Source organism: Sphaeramia orbicularis, chromosome 22, assembly GCF_902148855.1.
Source record: "Sphaeramia orbicularis chromosome 22, fSphaOr1.1, whole genome shotgun sequence".
Taxonomy (NCBI): domain Eukaryota; kingdom Metazoa; phylum Chordata; class Actinopteri; order Kurtiformes; family Apogonidae; genus Sphaeramia; species Sphaeramia orbicularis.
Genome location: NC_043978.1, coordinates 16,372,869 through 16,390,103, shown reverse-complemented (window position 1 = coordinate 16,390,103; position 17,235 = coordinate 16,372,869). Strand labels below are relative to the sequence as shown.

Below are 17,235 nucleotides of genomic sequence, written 5' to 3'. Positions count from 1 at the left end.
GTTCCCTGCACTTTATTTTTGTAACTTGCTGCTGCAACTGTGAAATTTCCCCATGGTGGGATTAATAAAATCTTATTTTATCATATTTATCTTATCTTATCTTCTGAGCATTATTTGTCTTTCAAGTGAGAGTTTTTTTCTTTTTTTTTCAGTAAGCTGCTTTTATAAGAACCTAAAAATCCATTTTTATATTGTGTGTGAATTCTATGAAGAATGCACCGTTTTCACTGGACTCATTTGTAGTGAAGTTGCTGTTAGCATTATTTTAGGCCAATTTAATAGTCATATACAGCACAGTACAAAAGTCCTAGTCCAGGGGTCGGCAACCCTGGTCCTAGAGAGCCAATATCCTGCATGTTTTAGATGCGTCCCTCTTCTAGCACACCTGCTGGTCATTATCAGGCTTCTGCAGAGCTTGATGATAGGCTTATCATTTGTTTCAGGTGTGTTGGAAGAGGGATACATCTAAAACATGCAGGATAGTGGCTCTCTAGGACCAGGGTTGCCGACCCCTGTCCTAGTCCAAAAAAAGTTTAATGTTCACACATATGCATTTGTCTCTGTATTTAGATCCAATCTGATATATGTGAAGTATAAACAGCAGGAAAAACAACTTGAAATAGGAGGTAAAATTAGCTTTACTGTGCTATTAGCTACCTAGCTAACATGCTACATTAGCCTGATGGTAATAAAGTACTGGACTTTGCTTTGTTATTATCCCTTAAAAAGGCTAATAATTACAAAAACAACTTGTTAGCATAATTTTTAATATCCTTTCCCTTGCAAAATATATTAAAAAAAATAAATTGTGTAAAAATTTGCAGGTTTAGTAAAGTTCTGATGTCCACACACATGCATTTTTCTCTGTATTTAGATCCAATCTGATATATGTGAAGTGTAAACAGCAGGAAAAACTACTTGACACAGGAGGTAGAATTAGCTTCACTGCACTAGCTACCTAGCTAACATGCTACATTAGCCTGGTGGTAATAAAGTACCAGACACTGCTTTATTATTATCACTAAAAAGCCTAACAATTACAAAAACAACCTGTTACCATACTTTTTTAATATAATTTCCTTTGAAAAATATAGAAAAGGAATATTAATTGTATAAAAATTTGCAGGTTTATTTAAGTTCTAATGTCCACACATATGCGTTTGTCTCTGTATTTAGATGCAATCTGATATATATGAAGTATGAACAGCAGGAAAAGCTACTTGAAATAGGAGGTAAAATGAACTTCACTGTACTATTAGCTACCTAGCGAACATGCTATATTAGCCTGATGATAATAAAGTACCAGACGTGCTTTATTATTATTACTAAAAAGGCTAATAAAAACACAACCTATTAGCATATTTTTAATATCCTTTCCCTTGAAAAATACATAAAAGTAATATAAATTGTGTAAAAATTTGCAGGTTTATTATAGTTCTAATGTCCACACATATGCATTTGTCTCTGTATTTAGATCCAATCTGATATATATGAAGTATGAACAGCAGGAAAAACTACTTGAAATAGGAGGTAAAATCAGCTTCACTGCACTATTAGCTACCCAGCTAACATGCTACATTAGCCTGATGGTAATAAAGTACTGGACTTTGCTTTGTTATTATCCCTTAAAAAGGCTTATAATTACAAAAACAAGTTGTTAGCATAATTTTTAATATCCTTTCCCTTGCAAAATATATAAAAGGAATGTAAATTGTGTAAAAATTTACAGGTTTAGTAAAGTTCTAATGTCCACACAAATCTACTTTTCTCTGTATTCAGATCCAAGCTGATATATGTGAAGTATAAACAGCAGGAAAAACAACTTGAAATAAGAGGTAAAATTAGCTTCACTGCACTATTAGCTTCCTAGCTAACATGCTACATTAGCCTGGTGGTAATAAAGTACCAAACACTGTTTTACTATTATAACTAAAAAGGATTATAATTACAAATGGTTAGATAAATAGTGACTTTAACCCTTTCATGCACAGGGGTCACTACAGTGGACAGCTATTCTACAGCTGTTCTTTTGTATATTTATGGATTTTATTGTTTTAGTTCCATATCCGCTATGCATCATGCCATACACTGCAGTTCATACCATTTCTGTAACTTTGCTGTTCTTGATAAATCTGATCTACAGTAACAGGTCTGAGTGTAAATCAATTGCTTGTTATTGTTAATAGACTGTAATTAACCATTTTTCTTAAACAAAAGTTGTTTTGTTTTTTTTTTTGCATATTATCTCTATGAAGTGAGTAATAACTAATATTAGAGTATGTTAAAATGTGACAAAACACCAGATTAGCAGCATTAAAAAAATTATTTCATAGTTTTCACACTGTGTATCAGTAAATACATGTTTCATTTGCTTCAAAAATTAAATGCATGATGTCCAGCTGAGTGGATATTTTTGCAACTCCATGAAAATTCATTAAAAAAACATTTCAATCGCTTTTTTTTTTTCAGGCCTAAAGAGGAATAAAAACACTCAGGAAAAATAACTTCATTAGGGTCAAAAAACAGTAATCAAAATCTCTCTGACGGGACATTTTAGAGACAATTTGACCCACATTTTTACTTTTAAATTCATTTTTGCTTTAATCGGACCATAAGGGATTAACCAAAACAAGGAGCTACTTTATACTGAAATAAATGTCGGAATGGCAATCAATTAAAGTTCGCTCTCTGACAGGACATTACTGCGTTTTGACCCATTAAGGTTCTCATAATTCATGCATGAAAGGGTTAATCAACCTGTTTTACAACACATTTAGTTCAGTTTTTTTCATGTCTTTTGAGGCTGTGCACATATTTCCTGTATTTTTTTTCATGTTGAGTCTGAAGGAAAGAGAATGAGAAATAAATATGATCATTTCAACCCTGAAAAAACAACAAAACTACAGGAGGGCCATGAATACTGTACAGTATCGTGTGCATTTTATTTGCTTCCGTTTGTGAATTGCACCTCATGAATCATACCTGAGAAGCTGCTCCGAGACGACACCAGAAGTTTAAGTAGCGTCCTCCAACATTTGCATGAGTCTGACAGAGTATTTTCCGAAGCAGCAGCAACAGTGATTTGTTTGGAAGGAAGTGGCTGCAACGCGTGCCAGAGAGAGATTTCTGCTCACTTAAAAGTAAACATTTTATGTGTAATCAATGTGTCTCGACTCCAGAAACGTTGGAGTTACACACACCAACGGCGAGATCAATACGGCTCGAGTTGGGAGATGAAAACATATTTTATATTTCTTGTTGTGTCAGAGGAAGGAGTTAAGGAAGCAAAAATGTCAGATTATCGAACGGGATCTCGGGCGATAATTTGGCAACTTTGAGAAACCTTCATGTCTGGTTTGTTAATTTAAAGCTGAGTCCAAACAACCTCATTACATCATTAATGGGAACACGTCTGCTTTAAAATGGATGGTAGCTGTCATCAGAAAAGGCTTTGAATGTGAGAATATATGATATTAACCCACAAAGACCCAGTGTTACTTTTATGGCAGCTTCCAAATGAATTTTTCTCTATGTTCAATCTTTCTTAAGTGATTTATCACCATTCATTCTAATATTATGCTCTGTATTTTGCATTTTTAAGTGAAAATCAGGTGATCATGTAGATGCTCATTAAAGCTCAGATGAAAGGTGAGGGTTATTACATCCAAAATAGAGAAAACTGAAGAAAAAGATAATTTTTTATGCAAAATATATCATTAATTGAACATAAAACAAGTGTGTCCATCCACTGTCATTGATCCAACTCTATGGGTTTTACTGGTGAATCAATGTTGTAGAAGATCACAGTGTTTCCTCGGTAACTACCGAGCCTCTGAACGTCCAAATGAGTCATATCTGATGACCATGAAAAGATGACAAACTGTATTTTACACCAATTATTTGCATGGATTGATAGGATTAGTGGATTTTCTTATATTTTGTATATATACTGCTTATATATATATATACTGCTTATATATATATATACTGCTTATATATATATATATATATATATACTGCTTATATATATATATATATATATATATATATATATATATATATATATATATATATATATACAGGGTGGGGAAGCAAAATTTACAATGAACATTTAGTTGTTTTTTCTCAGCAGACACTACGTCAATTGTTTTGAAACCAAACATACATTGATGTCATAATCATACCTAACACTATTATCCATACCTTTTCACAAACTTTTGCCCATATGAGTAATCAGGAAAGCAAACGTCAAAGAGTGTGTGATTTGCTGAATGCACTCGTCACACCAAAGGAGATTTCAAAAATAGTTGGAGTGTCCATAAAGACTGTTTATAATGGAAAGAAGAGAATGACTATGAGCAAAACTATTACCAGAAAGTCTAGAAGATACTATTAAAGAAGAATGGGAGAAGTTGTCACCCCAATATTTGAGGAACACTTGCGCAAGTTTCAGGAAGCGTGTGAAGGCAGTTATTGAGAAAGAAGGAGGACACATAGAATAAAAACATTTTCTATTATGTCAATTTTCTTGTGGCAAATAAATTCTCATGACTTTCAATAAACTAATTGGTCATACACTGTCTTTCAATCCCTGCCTAAAAATATTGTAAATTTTGCTTCCCCACCCTTTGTATATATATATATATATATATATATATATATATATATATATATATATAATAACATTTTTTTGAGAATTTCACAAAAGTAATAAAGTCTTGTTATGTCCTCCAATAACACACTCAGGTTTTAATGTTAAATTTTCTGAGTGACCTATAAAGGGTTAAAATGTCTTAGCATGAGCTGTAATTTGTCCTTTCATCTGTTAGTTTTACTGTATAGATGTACCAATAACTTCTGATAGTGGGTTTCTAAAGGCAAAAGTTATAAGAACATCATAAGATATCACCTCCATCCCATTAAAAACACCGTATGCGTGTCTGAAATTCAAATAATAAATAAACACTCAAACACACACACTCAACAGACATAAAACTAATCATTCAGATGCTAAAACAGGTAATTTTTTTTTTTTTGATAAAATTTTGCCTCTGAAAGTCTCTTCTGTAAATTGTCATATATTTTAGATTTTTGTGTGTGTTTTTTTATATTGTTACTTTAACCTTTTTTCTCCTCTGTCTTGTTGTTCTTTTATTTTGCTTCCATTTGGTTAAATTTTCCTTGATTTCTTCTTGTTACGTCTTATGGTTTTTGTGCATCTTATCTTTTTTGTTAAATCGTTCACATTGTTTTCATCTTTCAAACTTTTGTCTTCTTACTCTACTGGTTATTTTTGTTCTGTTTCATCTTTTACACCTTTTTACATCTTTCACTTCCTTTTACATTATGTTTATGTTTCATCTTCTACCTCATGTTCCTGTCATTACTCATTACTGTATAGATATACCAATAACTTCTTTTATTAAAATAAAAATAAATAAATAATAAAAAAAGTTTTTTTTTGTTTTTTTTTTAGCTTTTTTTAAATGTACCAATAACTTCTGATAGCAGCTTTGTAAAGGCAGACATTAGAAGAACATAAAATATCACCACCATCCCATTAAAAACACCATATACGTGTCTGAGTTTCTACTGTTAAATTCAGAATCCAAATCAAATAATAATTGCCTCAATAAATAAATCTGAATCACTGACCTTCAAAGTAAAAGTACAAATTTATGAACTGATAAATGTGTAAATGGGCATTACAGTAATGATAAAATAAAACTACACGGGAGGGATTTTTTTTTTTTTTTTTTTTTTTTTTTTTTTTTACTTCTGTGATACTTATTATTTTCCATCAAAGTCAGTTTTTCTGACTGAGAACCCAAATATTAACTTTTTAGCAACTTTTTTTTTCCAACTTCAACTGACACAGGAAATGATTTATCAATGTAAATTATTCGACAAACTAATGAATCTACAAATCTTGACTTAAACTGACATTTATGGGTCAATTTTTTGGTTTTGAATATCACTACCTTGCAAAAAAAAAAAAAAAAAAAAAGAAAAAAAAGAAAGAAAAAAAGTCCCACACTATTATTTTATTAATGCACCTTTTAGTTTTTGGATTATGGCATTTTTTTCTGCAGACAATTCCCAAAATGTGGTGTATTTAGTGTTAATACACTGGGATACATGCAAAAACACACAGAAACAGTACAATCCAAGTTTTGTGTATCTACATTTATATTCATCTTTCATCAGTATATATCTGTAAAACTAAATTCACATCAGATCCTTTTTAGTCTCCAATCTTTTCACATAAACACATCTTTCATGAATCCCGTTATTGCATATTATGTCACCCAAACTCGATCTGTTTCTCTTTTCTTTCCTTTTTTTTTTCTCTTTAACTTACATTTATTCAGTCTCCGATAGCCTGAGAAAAAACGAAACACCAGAAGGCAAGAGAGTGCATCTCATTAAAAATCTGACGTTGTTTACTTTTGCGTTAAGTGTTATAATTATTCAACAGTATTTGTTGACTTTGCTGAATTCAGATTTTCATGCATCTCTCTCCTTGTCCAGATCAAATCCCTTCTGGATCTCCAGCGTTTTATATTCACTTCACAGACTGATCGAATGCGTGCTGCAACGTTCCACTTTAATATTTAAGGCGGATTGTGTGTTTTCTCTTATCTTTTACCTTATCTTATCTGCTGTATTTGATTCTTTGTCACTGTTATTTATCGCTAGCATGTTTGTTTTAACTATCTATGACAGTCTTGTGAAATATGTGTGGGTTACGTGATTACATCTTTTTTCTACTCTAATATTTGTGTCATTAATCGATAGCTTCACCTGTGCAGCTTTTGGAGTCCAAGACAAATTTCCCAACATGGACAATAAAGTGTATCTTACCGTATTTATTTTTTTGGGTTATTTTGTCTTTTATTCCTCCCCCTGGTGTCATTATTTATTTATTTATTTATTTTGTCACTTATATTTTATTAGTTTTAAAAGAACAACAACAAAAAGAAAACACAACAACATAAATAAGTCTGGGTAGCACAGTCTTATCAATTATTTTGCTTATATAATGTCCATTTTTTCCACTTTTTGTTCATTTCTGGTTCTTGTAGTCTCAATCTGTGTGTTAGTTTTTCCATTAGAAATATGTCCTCAATCATCGTTATCCATTGATCCTTTGATGGTACGTTCATCTTCCCCCAATTCCTTGTTATACATTTTTTTGCAGCTATCAACATCACCTTTACCAAATATTTATCGTATTCACATATAGTGCCATCACCAAAGTTGCATAAATAAAGAATTTCAGGTTTCTTAGGAATTGTGTATCCTAATACTTGACATAGGACATTGCAGATCATTTTCCAATATTCCGAAAGTTTTGAACATTTCCAAAAGACATGAGAATGGTCAACATCCATCTCCCCGCATTCTCTCCAACATTCCTGATGCCTCAGTAACTGTTTACTTTTAAACTTAGGTGTAATAAAAAATCTTATAAGATTTTTCCAGGCAAATTGGTGTCATTATTAAAAAAATAATAATAATAATAATCAATTAATGTTCGGAGACATTAAGTAAAAACCATCTCTGTGGCATTTTGTTTTTAACTCAAATCCTCATGAACAGGACATCTTACAGCTGTAGACATGATGTGTCCCAATATTTTTGTCCATATAGTTTATAAACATCAATAAAACAAAATCAGCGTTGAGAGAAAATAAGTAAAAACCATCTCTGAGGCATTTCAGAAACAAAGATTAAAAATTTAAACCAAACTAACTGATGCAATGATATTTATCCCAGTATAAAACTATATTATTTCATTAGTCATTATTGTTTTGTATCCCAGACCCCTGTTAGAAAAGAAACATCTGAATTTAACGTGTCCACATACTTTTGTCCATATGGTACGGTGGCCCAGAGGTGCAACAGGCCAAAAAATTATCCACTAGACGAAAAAAATTATCTACAAGAAAAAAAAAAAGAGAACACCCTAAAAAAATTATCCACTAGATGAAAAAAATTATCAACTACAAGAAAAAAAAGAGAACAGCCCCAAAAAATTATCCACTATAAGAAAAAAAGAGAGAACAGCCTAAAAAAATTATCCACTAGATGAAAAAAATTATCTACTACAAGAAAAAAAAGAGAACAGCCCAAAAAAATTATCCACTGTAAGAAAAAAAAGAGAACAGCCTAAAAAAAATTATCCACTAGATGAAAAAAAAAATCCCCTATAAGAAAAAAAAGAGACCAGCCAAAAAAATTATCCACTAAAAGGAAAAAAAAAGAGAACAGGCGAAAAAAATTATCTACTAGCCCAAAAAATTATTCACTATAATAAAAAAAGAACAGGTGAAAAAAATTATCTACTATGAGAAAAAAAAGAGAGCAGCCCAAAAAAATATCCACTATAAGAAAAAAAAAAATATCATCCACCTTTTCAATTACGGGGGCGCTGTTTACCCAAAAGGTGTCTTGCTTTAAAATTAAGGCCACCACAAAAAATAAAAGGATAGGCTGAAAAATTTTAAGGCTTTTGGCTAATGTGGCTAATGCTAAGGAAGTACCCCACCGGAAGTGGAGGTCGTGCGCTAAAAAAAAAAGTTATTTTAAAATATAGATATTTACAACAATATAGTTTGCAAAGCAGTTAAATGATTAAATACGGTTCCAGTGTCTGCTCAAGGTTAGGCATGGGCGTTAAATGATTAAGGTTAGGGTTAGGGTATGGTTGGGGTTAGTTTTCAGTGGTAAATGCCCCTTGTGTGCACTGTGTGAAGGTTCGTTGCTAAGCTAATGCTAACGCGAAAAGTTGACGGCAACTTTGTGAACTACCAGTGCGAGTAAACAATTGTGTGATTACGGTGTTGAATTGTTCAACTGCCTGACATTCAATATCATTTTTGATGAATACTCACTACAAGAAGTTCTAAAATTATTTTATTTTGAGAGGAGGAGAAGAGGAGCTTCCTGTGGAGCTCCACGATCATAAACAAGCGTAAAGCATAAACTATCGTAAACAGCGCCCCCGTAATTGAAAAGGTGGATGATGGGTTTTTTTTTTTCTTATTGTGGATATTTTTTTGGGCTGCTCTCTCTTTTTTTTCTCATAGTAGATAATTTTTTTCACCCGTTCTTTTTTTTTTCTTATAGTGAATAATTTTTTGGGCTAGTAGATAATTTTTTTCGCCTGTTCTCTTTTTTTTTTCTTTTAGTGGATAATTTTTTTGGCTGTTCTCTTTTCTTTCTTATAGGGGATTTTTTTTTTGTCTTGTGGATAATTTTTTTAGGCTGTTCTCTTTTTTTTCTTGTAGTAGATAATTTTTTTCATCTAGTGGATAATTGTTTTAGGCTGTTCTCTCTTTTTTTCTTATAGTGGATAATTTTTGGGGGCTGTTCTCTTTTTTTTTTCTTGTAGATAATTTTTTTCATCTAGTGGATAATTTTTTTAGGCTGTTCTCTTTTTTTCTTATAGTGGAGAATTTTTTTGGGCTGTTCTCTTTTTTTCTTGCAGTAGATAATTTTTTTGTCTAGTGGATAATTTTTTTAGGCTGTTCTCTTTTTTTTTCTTATAGTGGATAATTTTTTGGGGCTGTTCTCTTTTTTTTTTCTTGTAGTAGATAATTTTTTTCATCTAGTGGATAATTTTTTTAGGCTGTTCTCTTTTTTTCTTATAGTGGAGAATTTTTTTTTGGGCTGTTCTCTTTTTTTCCTGCAGTAGATAATTTTTTTGTCTAGTGGATAATTTTTTTAGGCTGTTCTCTTTTTTTTCTTATAGTGGATAATTTTTTGGGGCTGTTCTCTTTTTTTTTTTCTTGTAGTAGATAATTTTTTTCATCTAGTGGATAATTTTTTAGGCTGTTCTCTTTTTTTTTCTTGTAGTAGATAATTTTTTTCATCTAGTAGATAATTTTTTTAGGCTGTTCTCTTTTTTTCTTCTTATAGTGGATATTTTTTTGGGCTGTTCTCTTTCTATTTTTGTCTTGTAGTAGATAATTTTTTTTGTCTAGTGAATAATTTTTTGGCCTGTTGCACCTCTGGGCCACCGTAATATGGTGTATGACTTGGGCAGTTATGCTATGAGGATAAGGGTTTGTAAATGTTTTTAAATGCTGTCCTATGTGTCTGGTATCTCACCTTCATTGCTCTATGAATAAAAAAATGAGGTGACTTACGTGGACAGGAGTTCATGGTGTACCACTCCATGCACTGTCCGAAGGGGAAGGAGGCCACGTAGGCGTTGGAGTCCACGCACTGCTTCATGTTGCTGCACCACATGCACTCGGAGCTGCTGCTGGTGCACTCGCTGCAGGTGGTCCGCATGGCGCACGGCGTCCGGCACTGCTTGGCGCTGTGGTTAGCTGAGGAACAGTTCCAGAAAGTTATTTCAGGCATGGATGAATCTCAACAGGAGACGAACGCTCTCTAGCAGCGCCGTCCCCGTGAAGTTCTATTAGACTATGATAAACAAGGTGGGATCGTACACAGACACGTTAACTCAAGTTTATACAAAGGTGATGAATTTAATCCTAATGTATTTAATATTTCACCATCATTGAACCTTTGAGGCGTCAAAAATACATGTCTTTATTATATTGATTATATATAGTCTAATACAGGGGTGTCAAACTCATTTTCTTTCAGGGGTCACATTCAGCCCAGTTTGTCCTCCAGTGGGCCGGACCAGTCAAATAATAGCAGAAAAACCTATAAATAATGACAACTCCAAATTTTTTATATGCAAAAAATAACATTAACCCTTTCATGCATAGTGGTCACTACAGTGGACAGTTCTTCTCCAGCTGTTCCTTTGTATGTTCATGGATTTTGTTGTTTTACTTGCATATCAACCAACACAGTGGACGCTTATGCAACACCCCATACATTACAATTCATACCATTACTGTTACTGTTCTTGCTAAACCTGATCTGCAGTAACATATTTGAGTCTAAATCAATTGCTAATTGTTATTAGACTGTAATTTAAATTTATTTTAAAACAAAAAGTTGTTTTTTTCTGTTGCATATTATCTGATTGAGTAATAACTAGTATTATAGTATGTTAAATGTGAGGAAACATCAGATTCACAGCGTTAAAAATTATTTTATTTCATAGTTTTCACACAGTATGTCAGTAAATACATGTTTCTTTGCTTCAAAAATTAAATGCATGGTGTCCAGCTGAGGGGACATTTTTGTAACTTTGTAGAAATTTCTATCACATTGTTTTTTTCATGCCTAAAGAGGAATAAAAACATTCAGGAAAAAAATCTTTATTTCGGTAATCATAATTCATGCATGAAAGGGTTAAATTATGAAATCATTTACATTTTACAAACTATCCAAACGAAAAAGATGTGATTCACCTGAAAAAACTGAAATTTCTGAAGAAAAATAAGAAGAAATAATAAGAAAAATTTGATCAATATTATGCCTCAACTTATGATTTATACATGTGCATTACAGATCAGATCTACCAAGACACAAAACAGCCAGAATATTGTTAAAATTACTCTTATTTTTCTTTAGAAATTTCAGATAGTTCATATTTGTTCAGGTTATTGACGTTTTATTATTAAAGGATATCTGAGTTTAATGTTCTTTGCAATAAATCAAAGAGAAGAAATTGGTGTTGCCATTATTTAGAGGCATAATGTCTAATTAGTTTTTCACATTAAACTAAGAGGAACATTTGGAGTCATTATTTTTAGGTTATTATGCTGTCGATGCCCTTGACCGTTAATATCTTCTGCACTTCGTAAAGTCATCCCGCGGGCTGGGTTGGAACCTTTGGCGGGCCGGTTTTGGCCCCCGGGCCGCATGTTTGACACCTGTGGTCTAATACATATTGTACAAATTACTGTTTTAATCCATAGTGGTCACTCCAGTGGACAGTTCTTCTCCAGCTGTTCTCTTATATATTCATGTTTTTTGTTGTTTTAGTTCCACATCAGCCAACACAGTGGACGCTTATGCATCATCCCATACACTGACATTCACACCAAGTACTGTAAGTTTGCTCTTGTTAATAAACCTGATCTGCAGTAACATGGTTTAGTATAAATCAATTTTTTTGTCATATCTCCTGAAGTGAGTAATAACTAGTTTTAGAGTATGTTAAAATGTGAGCATTAGCAGCATTAAAAATGTTTCTATTTCATAGTTTTCACACAGTTTATCACTTTCTGATGATGGATTTTAAATATATGTTTCTTTGCTTCAAAAATTCAACAAATGGTGTCCAGCTGAGTGGACATTTTTATAGCTCCTTGAAAAACAGATTCATAAAAATTTTTTAATTGAATTGGGGTTTTTTTTATGTCTAAAGAGGAATCAAATCACTTAAGAAAAAAATATCGACTAAGGTTCTCATAATTCATGTATGAAAGGGTTAACTAGGGATGTAAGAAAAATATCGGTACTGTAATGTATCGCAATATTTCATTTCACAACACTGTATTGATATTAAAAAGTACTGTATTGATATTTTTAGGTATTTATTCAAATGCAGATATTGTGGAGGTTCATTTTAGTTTTTTGTTTTTTCTTTTTTGTTTGTATTTCATTAATTATGTGATACTCTTTTATTAAATAATGTTAGTTCCTTTGTTGGGATTGCACAAAAATAATGTTATGATGTTACTTATGAACTAATAGAATATGAACATTTGAACAGGATCTTAAACTGTAATGTCTGTAAAATACAATTTATGTTTTTTTTTTTTTATGATACAGCATTAGATCCTATTGTGATCAGATAAAAATGTGTTTAGTATTTGTGCAGATTTCTGGTGTAATTCCAGGAAATACTCTTTTTAAAAAAAACAAAAAAAACAATAAAAAAAAATTGCCTTTTTAACAGTATTGTGATATATTGGGATATATCGTGATATATCGTATCGTGATCCTAGTATTGTGATTTATATCGTATCGCCAGATTCTTGCCAATACACAGCCCTAGTTTTAACCCATAAAGACCCGGCATTACTTTTATGTCAGTTTCCAAATGAAATTTTCTCTATATTTAATCTTTCTTCTGTGATTTATCACCTTGTATTATAATATTATCCTCTGTATTATGTATTTTATCAGAATAAATCAGGTATTTTCCTGTATTTACTGACTGATTGTGAAGATGTTCATAAAAGCTCAGATTAAAGTTGAGGGGTATTATATCAAAAGCAGAGAAAATGATAGATTTGACTGAAAAAGTCACTTTTTCTTCAGTTAACTGAACATAAACAAAGCATTCCCATCCTTTGTCATTGATCCAACTCCATGGGTTTTACTGGTGAATCAATGGTGTGGAATAAGATGGTGTTTCCACGGTAACCATGGCGCCTCTGAACGTCCAAATGCATCGTATCTGATGACCATAAAAAGATGACAAACTGTATTTTACACCAGTTATTTACATTATTAGTGGATCAACAGGTATTAAACATCAGAGACGAGTCACTTTGTGGGTCTTTATGGGTTAAATGTCAGTGTTATGAGTCATAGTTGAGAGTAACTTCTTCATCCGACATGTCTGTAAACCCTAATGAACACACTAACAGTTCTACTAATACGGCCATTTTGTCATAATGGGACACCTTTATTCAGCTACGCCAATTTGTAAAAAAAAAAAAAAAGCCACAAACACGAGTCAGGATCCGTTCTCGTTCTGACTTTAAGAGGACAGTGGAAGTCAGAGATGTGTGTGTGACAAAGAGCTGGTGTTGATGGAAAAAGGTGTGAAGTTGTAATGACATGTTACACATGTGTCCAGACACCAGAAACAGTTTTAACCATCGACTGAACAGAAACAAGACAGGGTACGTGAACAAGTTTTATGTATGAATTTGTCATTAAATGTGATTTGATCTGCATTTAAATACCAACTACAGACAAAAACAATGTTTTTAGTCTAATACCTGGAACAGACAGTTTCATATTTCATGTTTTTATTGAACATAGTTATTAAACAGTCACAGTTAGGCTGGAAAATATAGTGAACCCTGAGGCTAATGACTCCAAAAAGAGAGAAAATTGTAGCCAGTAATTAGACAACCTCAAGTTCAATCGACAAAATGGGTTTTGAGTTTGGTATTGAGCTACTTTGACTGAAAAAAGAAAACACTCAAATGTATTGAATCTGCTAATGTGAACCAGAAGAGACCTATGAAGACTTTCGATTAAGAATGGATGATTTCCAAAACATGTTTCAGACTAAAATATTAAAGTTCTGCCAAAGATTTCAACTTATTGGATTGTAGAGATATGAGGTTCATTTATTTCCAGTGACAGGCTGGTGGATTAATGTGACCACTAGAGGGAGTAGTGTGTCACTCTGCTGGCCTTATCAGAAGATGACCAGATGGGATGAGAACCATAAAGAAACAACTAGAAGAAGTGATAAAAATAGATGTGTTGTGTTGTTTCCACTGAACTCAGCTGTAAATGAAAAGAATGGAGTTTGATGGTTAAATGTCAGCGTTTCTTCTACATGGGTGAGTTTGATTATGAGGCTTATGAAGGTATAAAGTTATTATGGGACGTTATTATCTTTGCTAAGTTGTCGTTTGTTGATCCACAGTTCAGACTAAACTGTGACAGTTCTGACCTGGATTCAAACAGATCTTTAGTTCAGTAACTGACGACATAAACTGAACAGAAAACAGAGGTGATTAGTGGTTTTACTGCGGCTGCTTTCAGTCTAAAAATACAGCTAAGCTAACAGAGCTAAGCTAACAGATCAGCTGATGCAGCACATGAAGATTAGAAGACAGTGAGACTGTTTACATGACCATAAAATCCAATAACTGGGACTAATCAGATCTAACCTGTTTACATGCACTTGCGATAAACCCTGGTTTAGACATTTCAGTCCATTATCGGATTTCTTTCGGAGAGTCCAAACAGATCTTTAATTCAGCTATAGGCAGCACAAACCGAACAGAAAACAGCGGTGATCAGTGGTTTTACTGTGGCTGCTTTCAGTCTAAAAATACAGCTAAGCTAACAGAGCTAAGCTAACACAGCTATAATGTAAACTATCAGCTGATGCAGCACGTGAAGATTAGAAGACAGTGAGACTGTTTACATGACCATAAAATCCAATAACTGGGATTTATCAGATAACTGTAATAATTAGATCTAACCTGTTTACGTGCACATGCGATAAACCCTGGTTTAGACATTTCAGTCCATTATTGGATTTCTTTTGGAGTACGTGCGTACATATTGATGGCAGAATGAAACTTCTCATCATTGTCATCCACTCATGTTTGATTATGTAACTGACCCTGTTTGTTAGATTCCAAACAGATTTTTAGTTTAGTTACTGACAACATAAACTGAACAGAAAACAGAGGTGATTAGTGGTTTTACTGCGGCTGCTTTCAGTCTAAAAATACAGCTAAGCTAACAGAGCTAAGCTAACAGAGCTATAATGTAAACTATCAGCTGATGCAGTACGTGAAGATTAGAAGACAGTGAGACTGTTTACATGACCATAAAATCCAATAACTGGGACTAATCAGATCTAACATGTTTACATGCACTTGCGATAAACCCTGGTTTAGACATTTCAGTCCATTATCGGATTTCTTTCGGAGAGTCCAAACAGATCTTTAATTCAGCTATAGGCAGCACAAACCGAACAGAAAACAGAGGTGATCAGTGGTTTTACTGTGGCTGCTTTCAGTCTAAAAATACAGCTAAGCTAACAGAGCTAAGCTAACAGATCAGCTGATGCAGCACATGAAGATTAGAAGACAGTGAGACTGTTTACATGACCATAAAATCCAATAACTGGGACTAATCAGATCTAACCTGTTTACATGCACTTGCGATAAACCCTGGTTTAGACATTTCAGTCCATTATCGGATTTCTTTCGGAGAGTCCAAACAGATCTTTAATTCAGCTATAGGCAGCACAAACCGAACAGAAAACAGCGGTGATCAGTGGTTTTACTGTGGCTGCTTTCAGTCTAAAAATACAGCTAAGCTAACAGAGCTAAGCTAACACAGCTATAATGTAAACTATCAGCTGATGCAGCACGTGAAGATTAGAAGACAGTGAGACTGTTTACATGACCATAAAATCCAATAACTGGGATTTATCAGATAACTGTAATAATTAGATCTAACCTGTTTACGTGCACATGCGATAAACCCTGGTTTAGACATTTCAGTCCATTATTGGATTTCTTTTGGAGTACGTGCGTACATATTGATGGCAGAATGAAACTTCTCATCATTGTCATCCACTCATGTTTGATTATGTAACTGACCCTGTTTGTTAGATTCCAAACAGATTTTTAGTTTAGTTACTGACAACATAAACTGAACAGAAAACAGAGGTGATTAGTGGTTTTACTGCGGCTGCTTTCAGTCTAAAAATACAGCTAAGCTAACAGAGCTAAGCTAACAGAGCTATAATGTAAACTATCAGCTGATGCAGTACGTGAAGATTAGAAGACAGTGAGACTGTTTACATGACCATAAAATCCAATAACTGGGACTAATCAGATCTAACATGTTTACATGCACTTGCGATAAACCCTGGTTTAGACATTTCAGTCCATTATCGGATTTCTTTCGGAGAGTCCAAACAGATCTTTAATTCAGCTATAGGCAGCACAAACCGAACAGAAAACAGAGGTGATCAGTGGTTTTACTGTGGCTGCTTTCAGTCTAAAAATACAGCTAAGCTAACAGAGCTAAGCTAACACAGCTATAATGTAAACTATCAGCTGATGCAGCACGTGAAGATTAGAAGACAGTGAGACTGTTTACATGACCATAAAATCCAATAACTGGGACTAATCAGATCTAACATGTTTACATGCACTTGCGATAAACCCTGGTTTAGACATTTCAGTCCATTATCGGATTTCTTTCGGAGAGTCCAAACAGATCTTTAATTCAGCTATAGGCAGCACAAACCGAACAGAAAACAGCGGTGATCAGTGGTTTTACTGTGGCTGCTTTCAGTCTAAAAATACAGCTAAGCTAACAGAGCTAAGCTAACACAGCTATAATGTAAACTATCAGCTGATGCAGCACGTGAAGATTAGAAGACAGTGAGACTGTTTACATGACCATAAAATCCAATAACTGGGATTTATCAGATAACTGTAATAATTAGATCTAACCTGTTTACGTGCACTTGCGATAAACCCTGGTTTAGACATTTCAGTCCATTATTGGATTTCTTTTGGAGTACATGCGTACATATTGATGGCAGAATGAAACTTCTCATCATTGTCA

General features: G+C 33.3%; 1 protein-coding gene across 1 annotated transcript in view; it reads right to left on the bottom strand.

The window, feature by feature from the left end:
• The window catches only part of atrn (attractin), a 607,345-nt gene that overhangs the window by 339,426 nt on the left and 250,684 nt on the right, over window positions 1-17,235 (bottom strand). The window contains exon 17 of the mRNA XM_030126085.1: window positions 10,155-10,340. Within this exon, the coding sequence (XP_029981945.1) occupies window positions 10,155-10,340 (186 nt within the window). The remainder of the gene's footprint in view (window positions 1-10,154; window positions 10,341-17,235) is intronic.